This window comes from Lutra lutra, chromosome 10, assembly GCF_902655055.1.
Source record: "Lutra lutra chromosome 10, mLutLut1.2, whole genome shotgun sequence".
NCBI classification, from domain to species: domain Eukaryota; kingdom Metazoa; phylum Chordata; class Mammalia; order Carnivora; family Mustelidae; genus Lutra; species Lutra lutra.
This window is the reverse complement of record NC_062287.1, coordinates 98984693-99000311: the sequence shown is the minus strand read 5'-3', so window position 1 is coordinate 99000311 and position 15619 is coordinate 98984693. Positions and strand designations below refer to the sequence as shown.

At 37.3% G+C, this 15619-nt stretch overlaps 2 protein-coding genes and 1 pseudogene across 2 annotated transcripts; all 3 read right to left on the bottom strand.

Annotated features, from left to right (window-relative positions):
• Nucleotides 1–1213: 1213 nt before the first annotated feature.
• Nucleotides 1214–2143, bottom strand: LOC125079141 (olfactory receptor 4A47-like). The gene has a single exon (XM_047692583.1). It carries the CDS (start codon nt 2141–2143, stop codon nt 1214–1216), a length of 930 nt encoding a protein of 309 aa, XP_047548539.1.
• Nucleotides 2144–10209: 8066 nt separating this feature from the next.
• LOC125080067 (POU domain, class 5, transcription factor 1-like) lies at nt 10210–11006 on the bottom strand (annotated as a pseudogene).
• A 1124-nt stretch (nt 11007–12130) lies between these two features.
• LOC125078930 (olfactory receptor 4A47-like) lies at nt 12131–13060 on the bottom strand. The gene has a single exon (XM_047692204.1). The coding sequence runs from the start codon at nt 13058–13060 to the stop codon at nt 12131–12133; it is 930 nt and encodes a 309-aa protein (XP_047548160.1).
• Nucleotides 13061–15619: the final 2559 nt, after the last annotated feature.

The window sequence follows — 15619 nt, the reverse complement described above, 5'->3', positions numbered from 1 at the left end:
ATACATTTATTTTAGTAAATGTTTATAAATGAGTAATATGGAGTACAAGAAAAACTAAGAGATCTTATGGACTAGTATGGAATATCTTCAAAATGTTGCAAGAGATTTCACTTATATGTGGAATTAAAAAAAAAAAAAAAACAGTGAAACAAACAAAACCCAGAAATGTACTCATACATACGGAAAACAAACTGGTCATTGCCAGAACAGAGGGGGATGAAGGGATAGGGAAAAATAGGTGAGGGGGATGAAAGGCACAAAGTTTCAGTGATAAAATAAATATGTAACAAGAATGAAAAGGACAGCATAGGAAACACAAACACAAACAACGTAGCAACTTTGTATGGTAACACATCAAAACTACCCTTATCACAATGAGCATCTCTTAATGTACATGATTGTTGACTCACTATGCTATATTCCTGAAACTACTGTAATGTTGTATGATAACTATACTTCAGTTAAAAAATTAGAAATAAGCAAAACTATGCCAACTTACAGGTTTATGTTTATAAAAGAAGTTGCATAATAAGAGCAAACATTTAAATACACAGAGAAAAAATTACATACGTATATTTAAATCGAAACGCATTTGCAAAGTTTTTACCTCATGAGTCTTTAACAGATCAAGACTAACTCTGGGGAAGAGGAGTAGAGACCACACTGAGAGAGAAGTAGGTAATTTATTCAACATTGTTTTCAATTGTGTGAGATCTATTCTTGTACTCCTTATTATTGATTACACTTCAATTTTTCTTATAAAAACACTTATTTTACATCTAAGGCAGCAGAAATTTAATATACAAGACAGTCCATACTTCATTAAATATTATAAAGAGTATAATAAAAAGATTACCTTAAATAACAAGAATCTAATGAAAAATAATACACATCTCAGAAAACAAATTTCAAAACAAAACTTAATTAAAAATTATTGTAATCATATAAAAATTTCCTCACTAATTCGTTACCCATTGTTAACTCCTTGAGAAAAAGGTATTACACCTTTCTAAATAAAGTGATCAACAAGACACTATAGCCCTTCCATTCTAGCAAGAAGGGAAATGTTATTATAGCACAATCATCCTGTTCATCCTTTAATTAATTTAATTCACTTGAAACAAAAAGAGTCTTAATCATTTTAAGAAGACTTCTGCATATTCTGAAAATGGGATCCAATGTAAAATAATTCTCTTCTTGGTGGATAATACACTTATCTACTAAAAGACATCATATTTCTTCTCCAGAGCTTCTTCATAGCATTTGTCATCTCAGAATTTCTCAGCATGTAGACCAGTGGGTTCAGCATTGGGGTTATGACTGTGTAAAACACACTCAATGACTTGTCAATGGGGAAGGTCTTAACAGGTCTTGCATATATGAAAATACATGGAACAAAGAAGAACACCACCACAGTGATGTGGGAACCACAGGTCTGGAGGGCTTTCTGTCTCCTTTCTGGACTAAGGTTCTTTAGAGAGTGCAAGATGATACCATAAGAGATTAGCAAGAACGCAAACACAATACTGCAGATCATCCCTCCATTGGCCACCACCAACAAGCCAATGACATACGTGTCAGTACAGACCAATTTCAATAAGGGGTACATGTCACAGGAAAAATGGTCAATGATATTGGGACCACAAAATGGAAGCCCATAAACAGTGCTAACCTGAATTACTGAATGCAGAAAACCTCCCACCCAGGACACTACCAGCAGCACAACACACACCCATTGCCTCATGATCACCAAATAATGCAAGGGCTTGCAGATGGCCACATAGCGGTCATAGGCCATCACCAGCAGAAGAAAGATTTCTGTTGCACCAAAAAGGTGCCCTGTAAATAGCTGAGTCATACAAGCATGGAAGGATATTGTATTTTCTCCAGACAACAAGTCTGAAATCAATCTGGGGCTAACGGAAGATGAATAAATGACATCCATAAATGATAAGTTAGCAAGAAATAAATACATAGGTGAGCTCAAGGTCTTACTGACACTTATAGTCACCACAATGAGCAGGTTTCCTACCACAGAAAAAATATAGAAGATCAAGAACATAACAAAAAGGACCTTCTGTTCCTTTGGATCCTGGGTGAAGCCCAAGAGGACAAAGTAAGTTACATTGTTTCTTGGTTCCATCTAGTCTGCATAGGAGCTGACTTCTCCTATTAGAAGGAAGTGATCTACAAAACAAGGGGGAAATCTTTTAAATGCATTACAAGATTAATCTTCTATTGACTCATTCAATTAAAAGAATGTGGAAGGCATATCTGTTTGTGTCAAATGTGTAATGCACGTTATAATTTCCAGTTGAACGAGCCATGGTTTCTTCCCCTTGGTGATAGCATACATAATAATCACCAATGAAATAAGTGCCATTACAAAAATAGTCACACAATGCAAAGATCAGGGGTAGGAATACATTACCAAACATGAGTCAAGGAAGGCTTCCCAGAGAAGCAACGCTTTATCTGAGTTTCAAAGGAAAAGAGGAAAAACAAGAAGAGAGAGCAAGGGAATTCCAAGTAAAGGTGCACAGTTACAAAAGTGAAATACTTGAGACCCATTTAGGGTAATTGACATATTTAAAGTGAATGGATCAACTAGGAATGGAAGATCACTGCCTTCGACTGTCTCATCCTTCTCTGAGATTTCCTTCTTATGGTCTTCGGTTGGATATGTCTCCTCTTCCTGACCAATAAATGGGAAAGCATGCCAGTGTTGTGTCTCTCCCTTAATTTTTGAACTTCATATATACGACATCTCTACCTATTGATATCTCCAACTGGATATCATTCCAGGACTCATGAAATTAAATTTTAATTTTCCATGATAAACATAGGAGTTTTCAGCTCACTAAATGGTACCACTTTCCACATCATTGCGTAGACAAGAAATATCACAGTGTCCTTCATGCATTTCTTGCTCTCCTATCACATACTGATCCCTTTAACAAATCCTTTTAACCCCCTCTAAAATATATCACAAATATAATCATTTCCCTTACCCCCTCTCTTCTCTCTCCCTGCACTCTGGGTCCTGCCACATCCCTCACCTTGCATTCTGTCTTCCAACAGTTTGTTGTCCTGATGCAGCCAAATGGTCTTTTTTAAATCTGATTCTGATGTATCACTCCACTGCTCACAATACTACAGTGGATTCCAATCAGTTCCTCACAACTTAATGAATCACATCTTATATTACAGTAAAGGAATTGTAATCCCTATTAACTTCTCCAATGTCACACAGTTTTGAGTGATAAAACTAGGATTAGAATCCAACTTTCTTTATCTCAAAGTAATCTACATTTACATAATAAAGAATAGTCATACAATTGTAAAGGGTCAGAAAGAGGTAACATAAACAAACAAACAAAAAATGGCCTCTGCCATTTTTTGTTTGTCTTACCTTGTGTAGGCATATCCACAATCTGAAGGAACACATTTTACTCATTCGCAGGGACCTGGGATCTTTCTGTCATCCAGTTTGACAAGAGAGGGCAAAAAAACTGCAGTATTACTTGAGGATATATTAATTTCAATCGACTCTCCATTTACTCCATGGAGTCTTCCAGTTATTCAGAAGTTTGCTTTTATTTACATTGTAGATTACTTCCTAGGAATTCCAGGGTCTGCAAAGAAAAACAAAAAATTGGCACATTAGGATAATTTATCGAAAACACAAGTAAACCCCATACTTACACAAGAAGGGAACAGCTAGTCATTTCCCAGGGAGATTTCTCTCAAGTAATTTCTTTCCTACTAATTTATAAATAGGAAAGTATCATTCAACACTTTAGACATCTTTATTCTGTCCTGTTGGCTTGCTCAGATTAGCTGATTTGAGATTTTTAAGAGACGTTCTTGTGCTTTTCATTAGGATGATGCTTTAAGCCTAACAGAAACCTCCTAAAAAATGAGTATCAGTTGTTAGGAGCATAGTATCTTCTTCCCAACATAATCAAAGACCACTGGACATTTTATCCCTTCTAACCACATTCCTCATTAAGTCCTAGAATTGGAAAGTATCCAAGACTGATTCTTGCTTAATTAAATTCACTGGAAATTTCCATAAAAAACTTTTAAAAATATCTCCAGAAAGATACTGTTAGGCCAGGTGCCTGGGTGGCTCAGTTGGTTAAGTGTCTGCCTTGGGCTTAGATCATGATCTCAGGGTCCTGGGGAGCTGGCATCATGCTCCCTGCTCAGGGAGAAGCCTGCTTCTCCCTCTCTCACTCTCCCTGCTTGTGTTCCCTCTCTCACTATGTCTCTCTCTGCCAAATAAATAAATAAAATCTTAAAAAACAAAAGAGATACTATTAGGCCAAATCACATGATTAGGGTCAGAAAGAGGTAACATAAACAAACAAACAAAAAACATACCTTTAAAACCATTGTAAAACTACTACCAAGTCAAGAACAAATTTTCAGCCCAGCCATTTTGTGTTAGGGAAGATTAATTCATCATGTATTTCCCCTCTTGTCATAGCAAGTTTTTCTTTCCTTTTATTTAATAGTCAATTTTAGTGTGGTTAGGCATTTTATTTACTCACAGATTTAGGCATAAAAACTATTTGTTAAATTAATAATTTATTTAATTTGGAGTTCCTATTTACTGCCAGGAAACATGCTGTAAGGACATAGCAATTAAGGAAATAGAGGAAAAAATTATACAAATGGTCCTTCCTACATGGACCTTATATTCTCATAAGAGAGTCAGACAGTAAATAATGAGACAATTTACTAAACTAAATATAGTCTTCATCAAAGCTAACAATAAGCAAACAGGGTACTCATGGAGATTTCTACTATGGAGAAGTCGATCAGGGAAGGCCTTCCTTCAAAGGGAATGTTAAAGCTGCAATGCAAAGGGTAGATAGTGGCTATGATCAGAAACACTGTTATAGGTAGTAAAATTAACTAAACATCCTAAGTATATGTTTTCACTTCACTAATGGCATGACCTATATGTACAAAAGGCTAAGTTTTCACAAGAATTTTTAGCCCATTGTTATGTGAAAAGGAGATGGGAGCGTGGGCTCACTCATCTTGTGCCCAATTATAAGTGGGAAAGCTTTCAACCTTTCCCTGTTGAGTATGATGTTAGCTACGGATATGTCATATATGGCCTTTATATGTTGAGGTAAATTCATTCTATACCCAGCTTGTTAAGATGGGGTTTTTTTATTTCACTCTGTAAATGATTTTTATTTTACATTTTAGTATGTTTACAGAGCATCTAATTTCTTGTTCTACTGGCAAAAGTAAATAGAGTTTAAATTATTTCTGAAACTTCTTTCAAAGTTTAAATTTATTTTTAAGATAAATAAAATATTTTATTTTGCCTTAATTTACCTCTCTCCTGTGGACTCCATTTCTTTATGTAAATCAGTTTCTTTTTATTTCTTTTATTTCCCTTTTAAGTTTTTTAATTTAAATTCTAGTTAGTTAACATATAGTGTAGTATTAGTTTCAGGAGTAGAATTTAATGATTCATCACTAACATATAATACCCAGTGCTCATCACAAGAAATGCCCACCTTAATACTAATCACCCATCTAACCCATCCTCCTCCCTCCCTCCCTCCCCATCCCTCAGTTTGTCTCTATAGTTAAGAGTCTCTTATGGTTTGCCTCCCTTTCTTAGTTTTCCCCTTCCCTTATGTTCACCTGCTTTGTTTCTTAAAATCCACATATGAGTGGAATCATATGGTATTTATCTTTCTCTGACTGACTTATTTCCTTTAGAATAATGCATTCTAGATCCAACCACCTCACTGCAAATGGCAGGATTTCATTCCTTTTGGTGGCTGAGTAATATTTCATTGTGTGTGTGTGTGTGTGTGTGTCTGTGTGTGTGTACCCACACCATATCTATTTTATCCACTCATTAATCAATGAATATTTGTGCTCATTCCATAATTTGGCTATTGTTGATAATGCTGCTATAAACATCAAGATGGATGTGCCCCTTCAAGTCAGTGTTTTTTGTGTCCTTTGGGTAAATACCTAGTAGAGCAATTGCTGTATCATAAGATAGTTCCATTTTAAGTTAATGAGGAAACTTCATACAGTTTTCCAGAGTGACTGCACCACTTTGCATTCCACCAACACTTTAAGAGAGTTCTTTTCTCCCATCCTCACCAACACCTGTTGTTTCTTGTGTTGTTCATATTAGCCATTCTGACAGGTGTAAAGTGGTTTCTCATCATGGTTTTGATTTGTATTTCCCGAACGATGAGGGATATTGAGCATCTTTTCGTGTCTGTTAGCCATGTGGATGTCTTCTCACCATTTCTTTTTTATTTTTTTTAAGATTTTATTTATTTATTTGTTAGAAAGAGAGAGAGAGAGAGGGAGCGAGCATGAGCACAGGCAGACAGAGTGGTAGGTAGAGGCAGAGGGAGAAGCAGGCTCCCCGCCGAGCAAGGAGCCCGATGTGGGACTCGATCCCAGGACGCTGGGATCATGACCTGAGCCGAAGGCAGCCGCTCAACCAACTGAGCCACCCAGGCGTCCCTCACCATTTCTTGACTGGATTATTTTGTGTGTGCTCAATTTGATAACTTCTTTATAGATTTTCAACACTAACCCTTTATCAAATATGTCACATACAAATATCGTTTCCCCTTCCAGAGGTTGCCTTTTAAATTGTTTCCTTTGCTTGCAGATGTTTTTTGGTGAAGTCCTAATAGTTCATTTTTGCTTTTGTTTCCTTTGCCTCTTGACATGTGTCTAGTAAGAAGTTGCTGCATCAGAGGCGAAGGATGATGAGCAATGGTCATTGCTACCCATGTTTCCCTCTAAGATTTTGATGGATTCCTGCCTCACGTTTAGGTCTTTCATCCATTTTTTTATTTTTGTGTATGGTATAAGAAAGTTTCATTCTTCTGCACATGGCTGTCTAGTTTTCCCAACAGCATTAGTTGAAGAGACTGTCTTTTTTCCCTTGGATATACTTCCCTGCTTTGTCCAAGATTAGTTGACCATAGAGTTGAGGTCCATTTCCAGATACTTTATTCTGTTTCATTGATCTATTTGTCTGTTTTTATGCAGGTACCAAACTGTCTTGATGATTACAGCTTTTTAATACAGCTTGAGGTCTGGAATTTGATGCTTCCAGTTTTGGTTTTCATTTTCTTTTTTTTTTTTTTAAGATTTTTTTTTATTTCTTTACTTGACAGAGAGAAGGAGCACAAACAGGGGGAGTGGCCAAGGGAGAGGGAGAAGCAGGCTCCCTTGGTTTTCTTTTTCAACATTACTTTGGCTATTTGGGATATGAACCCACTGTTGACACCAACAAAGAGACCAAGAGAGGGCACCTGGGTGGCTCAGTGGGTTAAAGCTTCTGCCTTCAGCTCAGGTCATGATCCCAGGGTCCTGGGATCAAGCCCCACATTGGGCTCTCTGCTCAGCAGGCAGCCTGCTTCCCCCTCTCTCTCTGCCTGCCTCTCTGCCTACTTGTGATCTCTGTCTGTCAAATAAATAAATAAAATCTTAAAAAGAGAGAGAAAGAGAGGGACTAAAAGAATGAGTGTCTATGCAGATGAGTTTCAGTCAAAGGTTTATGTCATGCATGAGTGGTCTATGACAGTGGAGCCACACACAGGCAGCCACACTGTGAAGAGAACCTGAATGATTGCAAGGACAAAGCCTCTAGCACATGCCAACTGAAAGAGGAAGCCTTATCCCCATCACTTGTGATAATTTCATAGTACAGAGGTTTGCACATGGCCACATTAATACTCAGCAAAGACTTCAGACACACTTCCTGAAAGAGATGGTTTTTCTTAAAGCAAAAGTGCAAAGCAGCATTTCAGGGGCCATGGATGGAGAACAGCAGATACTTAGAAGGCATAACTCACACAGGCAGAAACGGAAGCAGTACCCAAGGTCATGAAAGATAACTTGTTGATGAAAAGACCTACTCATGGATAGCAGTTCTCAGTACTAGAAAGCTGTAAACTCTTCCTAAATTAATCTTCTTAAATTGAATCTTCTTACAAATAAAATTATTTTGTATCTAAACTATTTTAAACTTATTTTTTAATTATTTTATTTAAACTTATTTTAATTTGTCAATTTATTTTAATGTTAAAATTATTTATCTTATTTCAATGTAAAATCATTTTTTATTTTAAACTTCTCTTTGAAATGTAAATATACAAGAATAGGCATAAATCTGAATTTTAAAATGAGGTATAAACAAAATATGTTATATATGAAAGCAATTTTATTGTGTACCAACTGGGACATGAATAGAGATCAATGAAACAGAATTAAATCTTAGATGGGATCCAAGTGTTTATGGAGCTTTAGATACAATAGGACTTCAAGTCAATGGCAAAAAAAAATTATGAAACTATTTAAAAAACCCTGAAATTTAGAAAACCAACTAAAAAATCCATACCTCTTTAATGCCTATATAAAAATAAATTCTAGATGGATCAAAAGTTTTAATGTAATTACACAGGCTCAACAATGCTTTAAAATTAAGAGCTAAAAAAGCAGTAGAAGAATATTTTGGTATGAAGGAAATGGGGAAAGACTTTTTAAGCAAGATATATAAGCCAAAAATAACTTAACATTAAATTAATAAGGACATTACTTACATGCTAAAAGCATTCTATAATTACAAGTATTAAAACACATCACGGGTTCAATTACAGGAAAAATATCAATTACTTATACAACAGTAGAAGAGATCATTTCCTCAGTAAAAGACAGCACTCACTAATATCAGGATGGAAAAGATCAACAATTACACAAAATAGATTAAAAAAACAGATGATTCACTAAACACATGAAAAGATACCCAAACTCAATAATACGAGAAAGATTGCAATTTTTCTGGTTGCCTTATACCATGAGTATGTATCTGGGGGTGGTTGTGGAGAATATGGACAGAAGTACTTTCACAGACTGAGCAGCAGAGTAGCTATTAGTACAATCTCAAGGACAACAGTTTGGCAATAAATATGAAATTCGACACTTAACTATCTGACCATTGACTCAAATACATTCCTAACAAGTCCTCTGCTACGAACTCATACTTGCCCATATTCACAAACACCCAATTATAAAATTCTTCATTACAGAAAAAAGTAATAACATAACAGGAATGGAGATATTTATTTTAGTATATATTTGTAAGTGAGTAACATGGAGTATAAGAAAAATGAAGAGATCTATATAGACTAGAATGGCATATATTCAAGATGTTGCAAAAGATTCCACTTTTATGTGGAATTTAATCAACTCACCGAAACAAACAAAAAACAAAAACAGACTCATAAATACAGAGAACAAATACCTGCTTCCAAGGGGAAGGGAGGGGAGGGATCAGGGAAGTAGGTGAAGGGGCTGAAAGGTACAATATCTGAGGAATAAAATAAATAACTCACAAGAATGAAAGGTACAGCCTAGGGGGTATAACCAATAATATTGTAGGGAGTTTGGCTGGTAACAGATGGTAACAGATGGAAGCTACACTTTTCATGATCAGCATTCTGTAATGTACTTTTTGGTTTATTGCGTCCCAGGCTTCTTTAAGAACAAAGTGGTGGGGGCGCCTGGGTGGCTCAGTGGGTTAAATCCTCTGCCTTCAGCTCAGGTCATGATCCCGGGGTCCTGGGATCGAGCCCCACATCCGGCTCTCCGCTTGGTGGGGAGTCTGCTTCCCCCTCTCTCTTCTCTGCCTGCCTCTCTGCCTACTTGTGATCTCTCTCTCTGTCAAATAAATAATAAAATCTTTAAAAAAAAAAAAGAACAAAGTGGTGAGTGATGCAGGGATTAAAAAAAAAGAGCATCCTTGAACTTTGACTTCCCTCCAAATAGACCTCTCAAACTCCCAGCCCCCACATCTTTTGTGTTCCCAAATCCTTTCTCAGTGAATGAAGAACTTGATCCCAAAGCCCTGAGACAAACCCCAGGTACTTGTTCCCTAGCTCTCCCCTCTCCCCTGCCCCCCACCAATTCCTGGGAAGGGCACCTCGGTTTGAATGCATGGGAGAGCCCAGAGTGGTGACAGACACTGAGGGAAAGGCTCCACCCTCAGGGAAACGAATCAAGGAGTATAGGGTAGTGACTTAGCTTGGCCGTGGTGCTGGAAGAAAGGATATGGGTACCCCTGAAAAAAGAGACCCAGCAGCCTCAAAATCCTCTCCTGGCCAGTAGTCCATACTGAAGACCATTGCAGAAGTACACTCAGACCACATTCTTCTCATGCCCCAGCTGCTGGTCAATGGGGCTGATCTGCACGTGGGTGGGTTTCAGGCACTACCAGAACATGTTCTCCAGGTTACCTCAAACAGTTCTCCAGACTTGTTCACTTGCGCTTTCAGGGCCTGGACAAGGGTCCCTGCTTTGTATATCTCCTGCAGATGTTCGTTGTTGTCAGCTTCCACCACCCACTTCTACAGCAGGGGCCGCAGCGTACATGTGTTGTAGAAACTGAGCTGCTGAGGCTCAAAGGGTCAGATAAGGTTATTTGGCAAAACACCTTCCCAAAGAATCTTCAGGGTGAGCCCCCATGGGCCTGGGTATATCCTAGATTGATCCTCTTCTGCCTCAGGGGCTTGGCAAATTGTTCCAGGTCTTTCTGAAGAACTTTGATGTCCTGGGGCTCTGCGGGGTTTAGCTCCAGCTTTTCCTCTGCTCAGGGAAAGCATCCTTGGAGCTGGCTCTCCACTTCAGCTCCTAGCTTGCCCTCCCCCTGAGAGGTCTCCAGGCTACCTTGAAGCACCCACTCCACCTTAACCTCATGGCCACAGTATGCTGTCCCTCTGCAGAACTCATATGGCAGGGAGGCATAGGGGAACCCCCCAAAATTCCGCAACTGGCCCAAACCCTGATTCAATTCCTGACCCACCAGGAGGGTAACAGATGGTCAGCCAGGTGAGAGGGTTAACCCAGTAGGGCTCTAGCCCTCCTGGCCCATCCCGTCCACTCCCATCCCCTTGTGGATACAAGAATGCCAAGTCAGAGGCCAGGCATCCTGCCATGGGGAACAGAAGGAGCCCAAGCCAAGGGGTCTGGAAAAATGAGGGCTCTCCAAGGGACTGTTCAACACCTCTCTCCCTCCTTAATCCCACACACTATCATAATGTACATAACTGTTGAATCACGATGGTATAAACCTGAAACTAGTATAATATTGTATGTCAGCTATATTTCAATTAAACATAAATCAATAGGGGTGCCTGGGTGGCTCAGTGGGTTAAGCCTCAAGCCTCTGCCTTCCACTCAGGTCGTGATCCCAGGGTCCTGGGATCTAGCCCTGTATCAGGCTCTCTCAGCAGGGAGCTCACTTTCCCCTCTCTCTCTCTGCCTGCCTCTCTGCCTACTTGTGATCTCTGTCTGCCAAATAAACAAATAAAATCTTTTAAAAAATCAATAAAGCTATTATAAAATTAAAAGTTTATTGATAAAAAGTTCTATAGGAAAGCATTTACATACACATTGAAAGACTCACACATAGATATTTAAATTTACACTTGCATTTGTAAAGATTATTACCTGATGAGTTTAAAGATACAGATCAAGCAACTGCCTCTGGGGAGGAGAATTGGAAACAATGCTGAGAGTAAAACAGAACTTAATCCTACACTGTATCTCTTTTTGAAAGGATTTCAATATTATTATTTTTATCTATTTTTGGCTATTACACTTCAATTTTTCTTATATAAACTAAAAGTATTAGTCTACATATGTTTATGTAAAGCAACCAAAAATTAATATGGAAAACTCTACATAGCATTATTTCAAATAATATAATAAAAGGATAAACTTAACTGATAGAATCTAAAAAAAATAATACTGCCTCAGAAAAAAATGTTTTTAAAGTTTTTAAATAACTAAAAATTAGTGTAATCATATAAAAATGTCCTCAGTGTTTCATTACCTAGTATCGATTCCTTGCTATAGAGGCATCACACATTTCTAATTAGAGATTGACAAGGTGTTATGGACCTTACATTCTAGCCTCAAGGGAAATTTTTCATACTTTAATAATAATTTACTTATAATTCTTACAAATAAAGGAAGTCAAAATCAAACTTAAGAGGATTTCTACTCCAAAGATATAGATCCTAAAGGCAAATAATTCTCTTCATGGTGAATGATACATTTATCTACTCAAAGATATAATATTTCTTCCCCAGAGCTTCTTCATAGCATTTGTCATCTCAGAATTTCTCAGGGTGTAGATCAATGGGTTCAGCATGGGAGTTATGACTGTATAAAACACACTCAATGACTTGTCAATGGGGAAGGTCTTAGCAGGTCTTACATACATGAAAATACATGGAACAAAGAAGAAGACCACCACAGTGATGTGGGAACCACAGGTCTGGAGGGCTTTCCACCTCCCTTCTGCACTAAGGTTCTTTAGAGAGTGCAAGATGACACCATAAGATATGAGCAAGAGCACAAACACAATACTGCAGATCAGCCCTCCATTGGCCACCACTAACAGGCCAATGACATACGTGTCAGTACAGACAAGTTTCAATAAGGGATACATGTCACACAAAAAATGATCAATGACATTGGGGCCACAAAATGGGAGCCTATAAATAGTGCTAACTTGAATTACTGAATGCAGAAAACCTCCAACCCAGGACACTACCAGCAGCACAACACACACCCACTGCCTCATGATCACCAAGTAATGTAAGGGCTTGCGGATGGCCACATAGCGGTCATAGGCCATCGCCAGCAGAAGAAAGACCTCTGAGCCACCAAAAAAGTGTTCTGTTAATAGCTGGGTCATACAAGCATGGAAGGATATTGTATTTTCTGCAAACAACAAGTCTGAAATCAATCTGGGAGAAATAGAAGATGAATAAATCACATCCATAAATGATAAGCTAGCAAGAAAAAAGTACATAGGTGAGTTCAGGGACTTACTGACAGTTACAGTCACCACAATGAGCAGGTTTCCCACCACAGTCAAAATATAAAAGACTAAGAACATAACTAAAAGGATCTTTTGTTCCTTTGGATCCTGGGTGAGGCCCAAGAGGACAAAGTAAGTTACACTGCTATTTGGTTCCATCTGTCTGCATCAGGAACTGACTTCTCATATTAGAAGCAAGTGATCTACAAAAGAAAGGGGAAAATTTTAAATGCATTATAAGATTACTCTTTTTTGACTCATTCAATTAAAAGATTATGGCAGAAGTACTTGTTTATGTCACATGTGTCACAGACATTGTGATTTCCAAGTTGAATAAGCCATGGTTTCCAACACTCAGTGATAGCATACGTAATACTCACCAATGTAATAAGCGATACTATAAAGATAGTTGTGCAGTGTGAAGGTCATAAGCAAACAGCAGTCAGAGAAGGCTTCCCAGAGGAAGCAATGCTTTAACTGAGTTGCAAAGGAAAATTGAAAGGACCAGAAAAGAAGGAAAGGGAATTCCATGCAAAGGTACACAGTTTATAAAATCATAAAACTAAATACTTGAGGCCCCTTTAAGGTTTGACATATTCGAAGTGAGTGGATCAAACTAGGAATGGAAGTTTGCAGCCCTCGATTGCATCTTCGCTAAGACTTCTTTCATAGGATTGGTTGGATATGGCCTCTTTTCCTGACCAATAAATGAGAAAGCACTCCAGTGTTGTGTATCTCCCTTAATTTTTAAACTATGTATGTATGTATGTATGTATGTATGTATGTATATCTATAGGTATATATATATATATATATATAGTCTCCAACTCTGGACATTTCCACTTGGATATTAATTCAGTACTTTCAAAACTAAATTTTTAGTTTTCATCAATAAACATATTGTGTTTCCCATCTAATTAAATGGTACCACCTTCCATGTCATTGCTCAGACAAGAACTATCGCCATGTCCTTCATGCCATTCTTGCTCTTGTATCGCTTATTGAAACCTTTAATAAATCTTATTAACCCCATCTAAAATATATCACTAACTTGATCATTTACCTCCCTGCACCACTTCTGGTCCACTGCACTAGCCTCCCACAACATCCCTCCCCTTTCATTCTGGCTTCCATCAGTGTGTGGCCCTGATGCAGTCCAAATGATCCTTTTTAAATCTGATTCTGATCTGATAATGCCACTGCTCACAACTATAGGGGATTTTACTCATGGGCTCACAACTTAAGGAACCACATTTCTATTACAGTAACAGGAACTATAATCCTCACTTCATAGTTGAAAAACCGAGGCTCAGAACATCTAATTAATTTTTCCAAAGTCATTCATTTTTAAGTGATAAAGCTAGAATTGCAATCCAAGTTTGCTTTATCTAAAGTAATCTTTTTTACATAATAAATATACTCACACAATTGCAACGCCTGGTTTCCACTATTTACTGTTATTCTTACCTTAGGTAGGAAAGTCCACAATCTGAAGGAACACTTTTTATTCATTCACAGGAACCTGGTATTCTTCTATCATCCAGTCTGACAAGAGAAGGTAAAAAGCTGCATTATTACTTGAGGACATATTTTATTTCATTCAACTGTCTGTCCGTTCTCTCCATGGAGTCTTCTGGTTATTCATAAAGTTGCTTTTATTTGTACTGTAAAATACTTCCTAGGAAATCCAGGGTCCACACAGAAATCAAAAATTTAGCAAATTAGGAGAATTTATCAAAAAGACAAGGAATTCCTATTCTTACATAAGGAAATAGCAACCAGACATTCCCGAGGGAGTCTTTTCTCAAGTAACTTCTCTCCTACTAATGGAAAATGGAAAATGGAAAAAATACCATTCAACTCTTTAGTTAACTTCATTCTGTCCTGTCGGTTTGCTCAGATTAGCTGACTTGATATTTTAAGAGACATTCTTATGCTTTTCTTTAGGTAATGCTGTAAGCCTAACAGAACCCCCCTAAAAAATATATATCAGTTGTTAGGAGCATAGCATCTTCTTCCCAACACAAGCAAAGATCGCTGAACATTTTATGCCTTCTAACCAAACTCTTCATTAAGTTCTAGAATTGGGAAGTGTCCAAGACTAATTCTTGCTTAATTAAATTCGCTGGGAATTTCCACAAAAACTTTAAAAATATCTTTAGGAGGAAGCTATTAAGTCAAATCACATAGTTAGGGTCATAAAAAATATATATATCCTTAGAACCATTGTAAGACTACCATTAATCAAGAATAAAATTTCAGCTCTGCCATGTTGTGTTAGGGAAAATTAATTTATCATGTCTTTCCCCACTTGTCATAGCAAGTTTTTCTTTCCTTTCATTTAATAGTCAATTTATGTTACCTTGCAGTTTGGTTAGATGTTCTAGATATTTATTCACAGATTTAGACATAATAATTATTCAATTGTTATTTTTTTTAATTTTAAAATTTTAAATTTTAAATTTGGAACACTTATTTACTGCCAAGAACCGTGCTATGAGTGAGGACACAGCAATAAATGAAATAGGCAAAAATTATGCAAAGGGTCCTTCCTCCATGGACCTTATATTCTCATAATAGAATCAGACAATAAATAAAGGAACAATTTAGCATACTATACATAATCTTTTCAGTGCTAATAATAAGGCAAACAAGGTACCCAAGGAGAATTCTACTATGAAGAAGATGATCAGTGAAGGCCTTTCTTCAAAGATAATG

Bases quoted from the DNA above. Each gene is read 5' to 3' on its own strand.
- LOC125079141 (XM_047692583.1), bottom strand. From the start codon at position 2,143: ATGGAACCAAGAAACAATGTAACTTACTTTGTCCTCTTGGGCTTCACC.
- LOC125078930 (XM_047692204.1), bottom strand. From the start codon at position 13,060: ATGGAACCAAATAGCAGTGTAACTTACTTTGTCCTCTTGGGCCTCACC.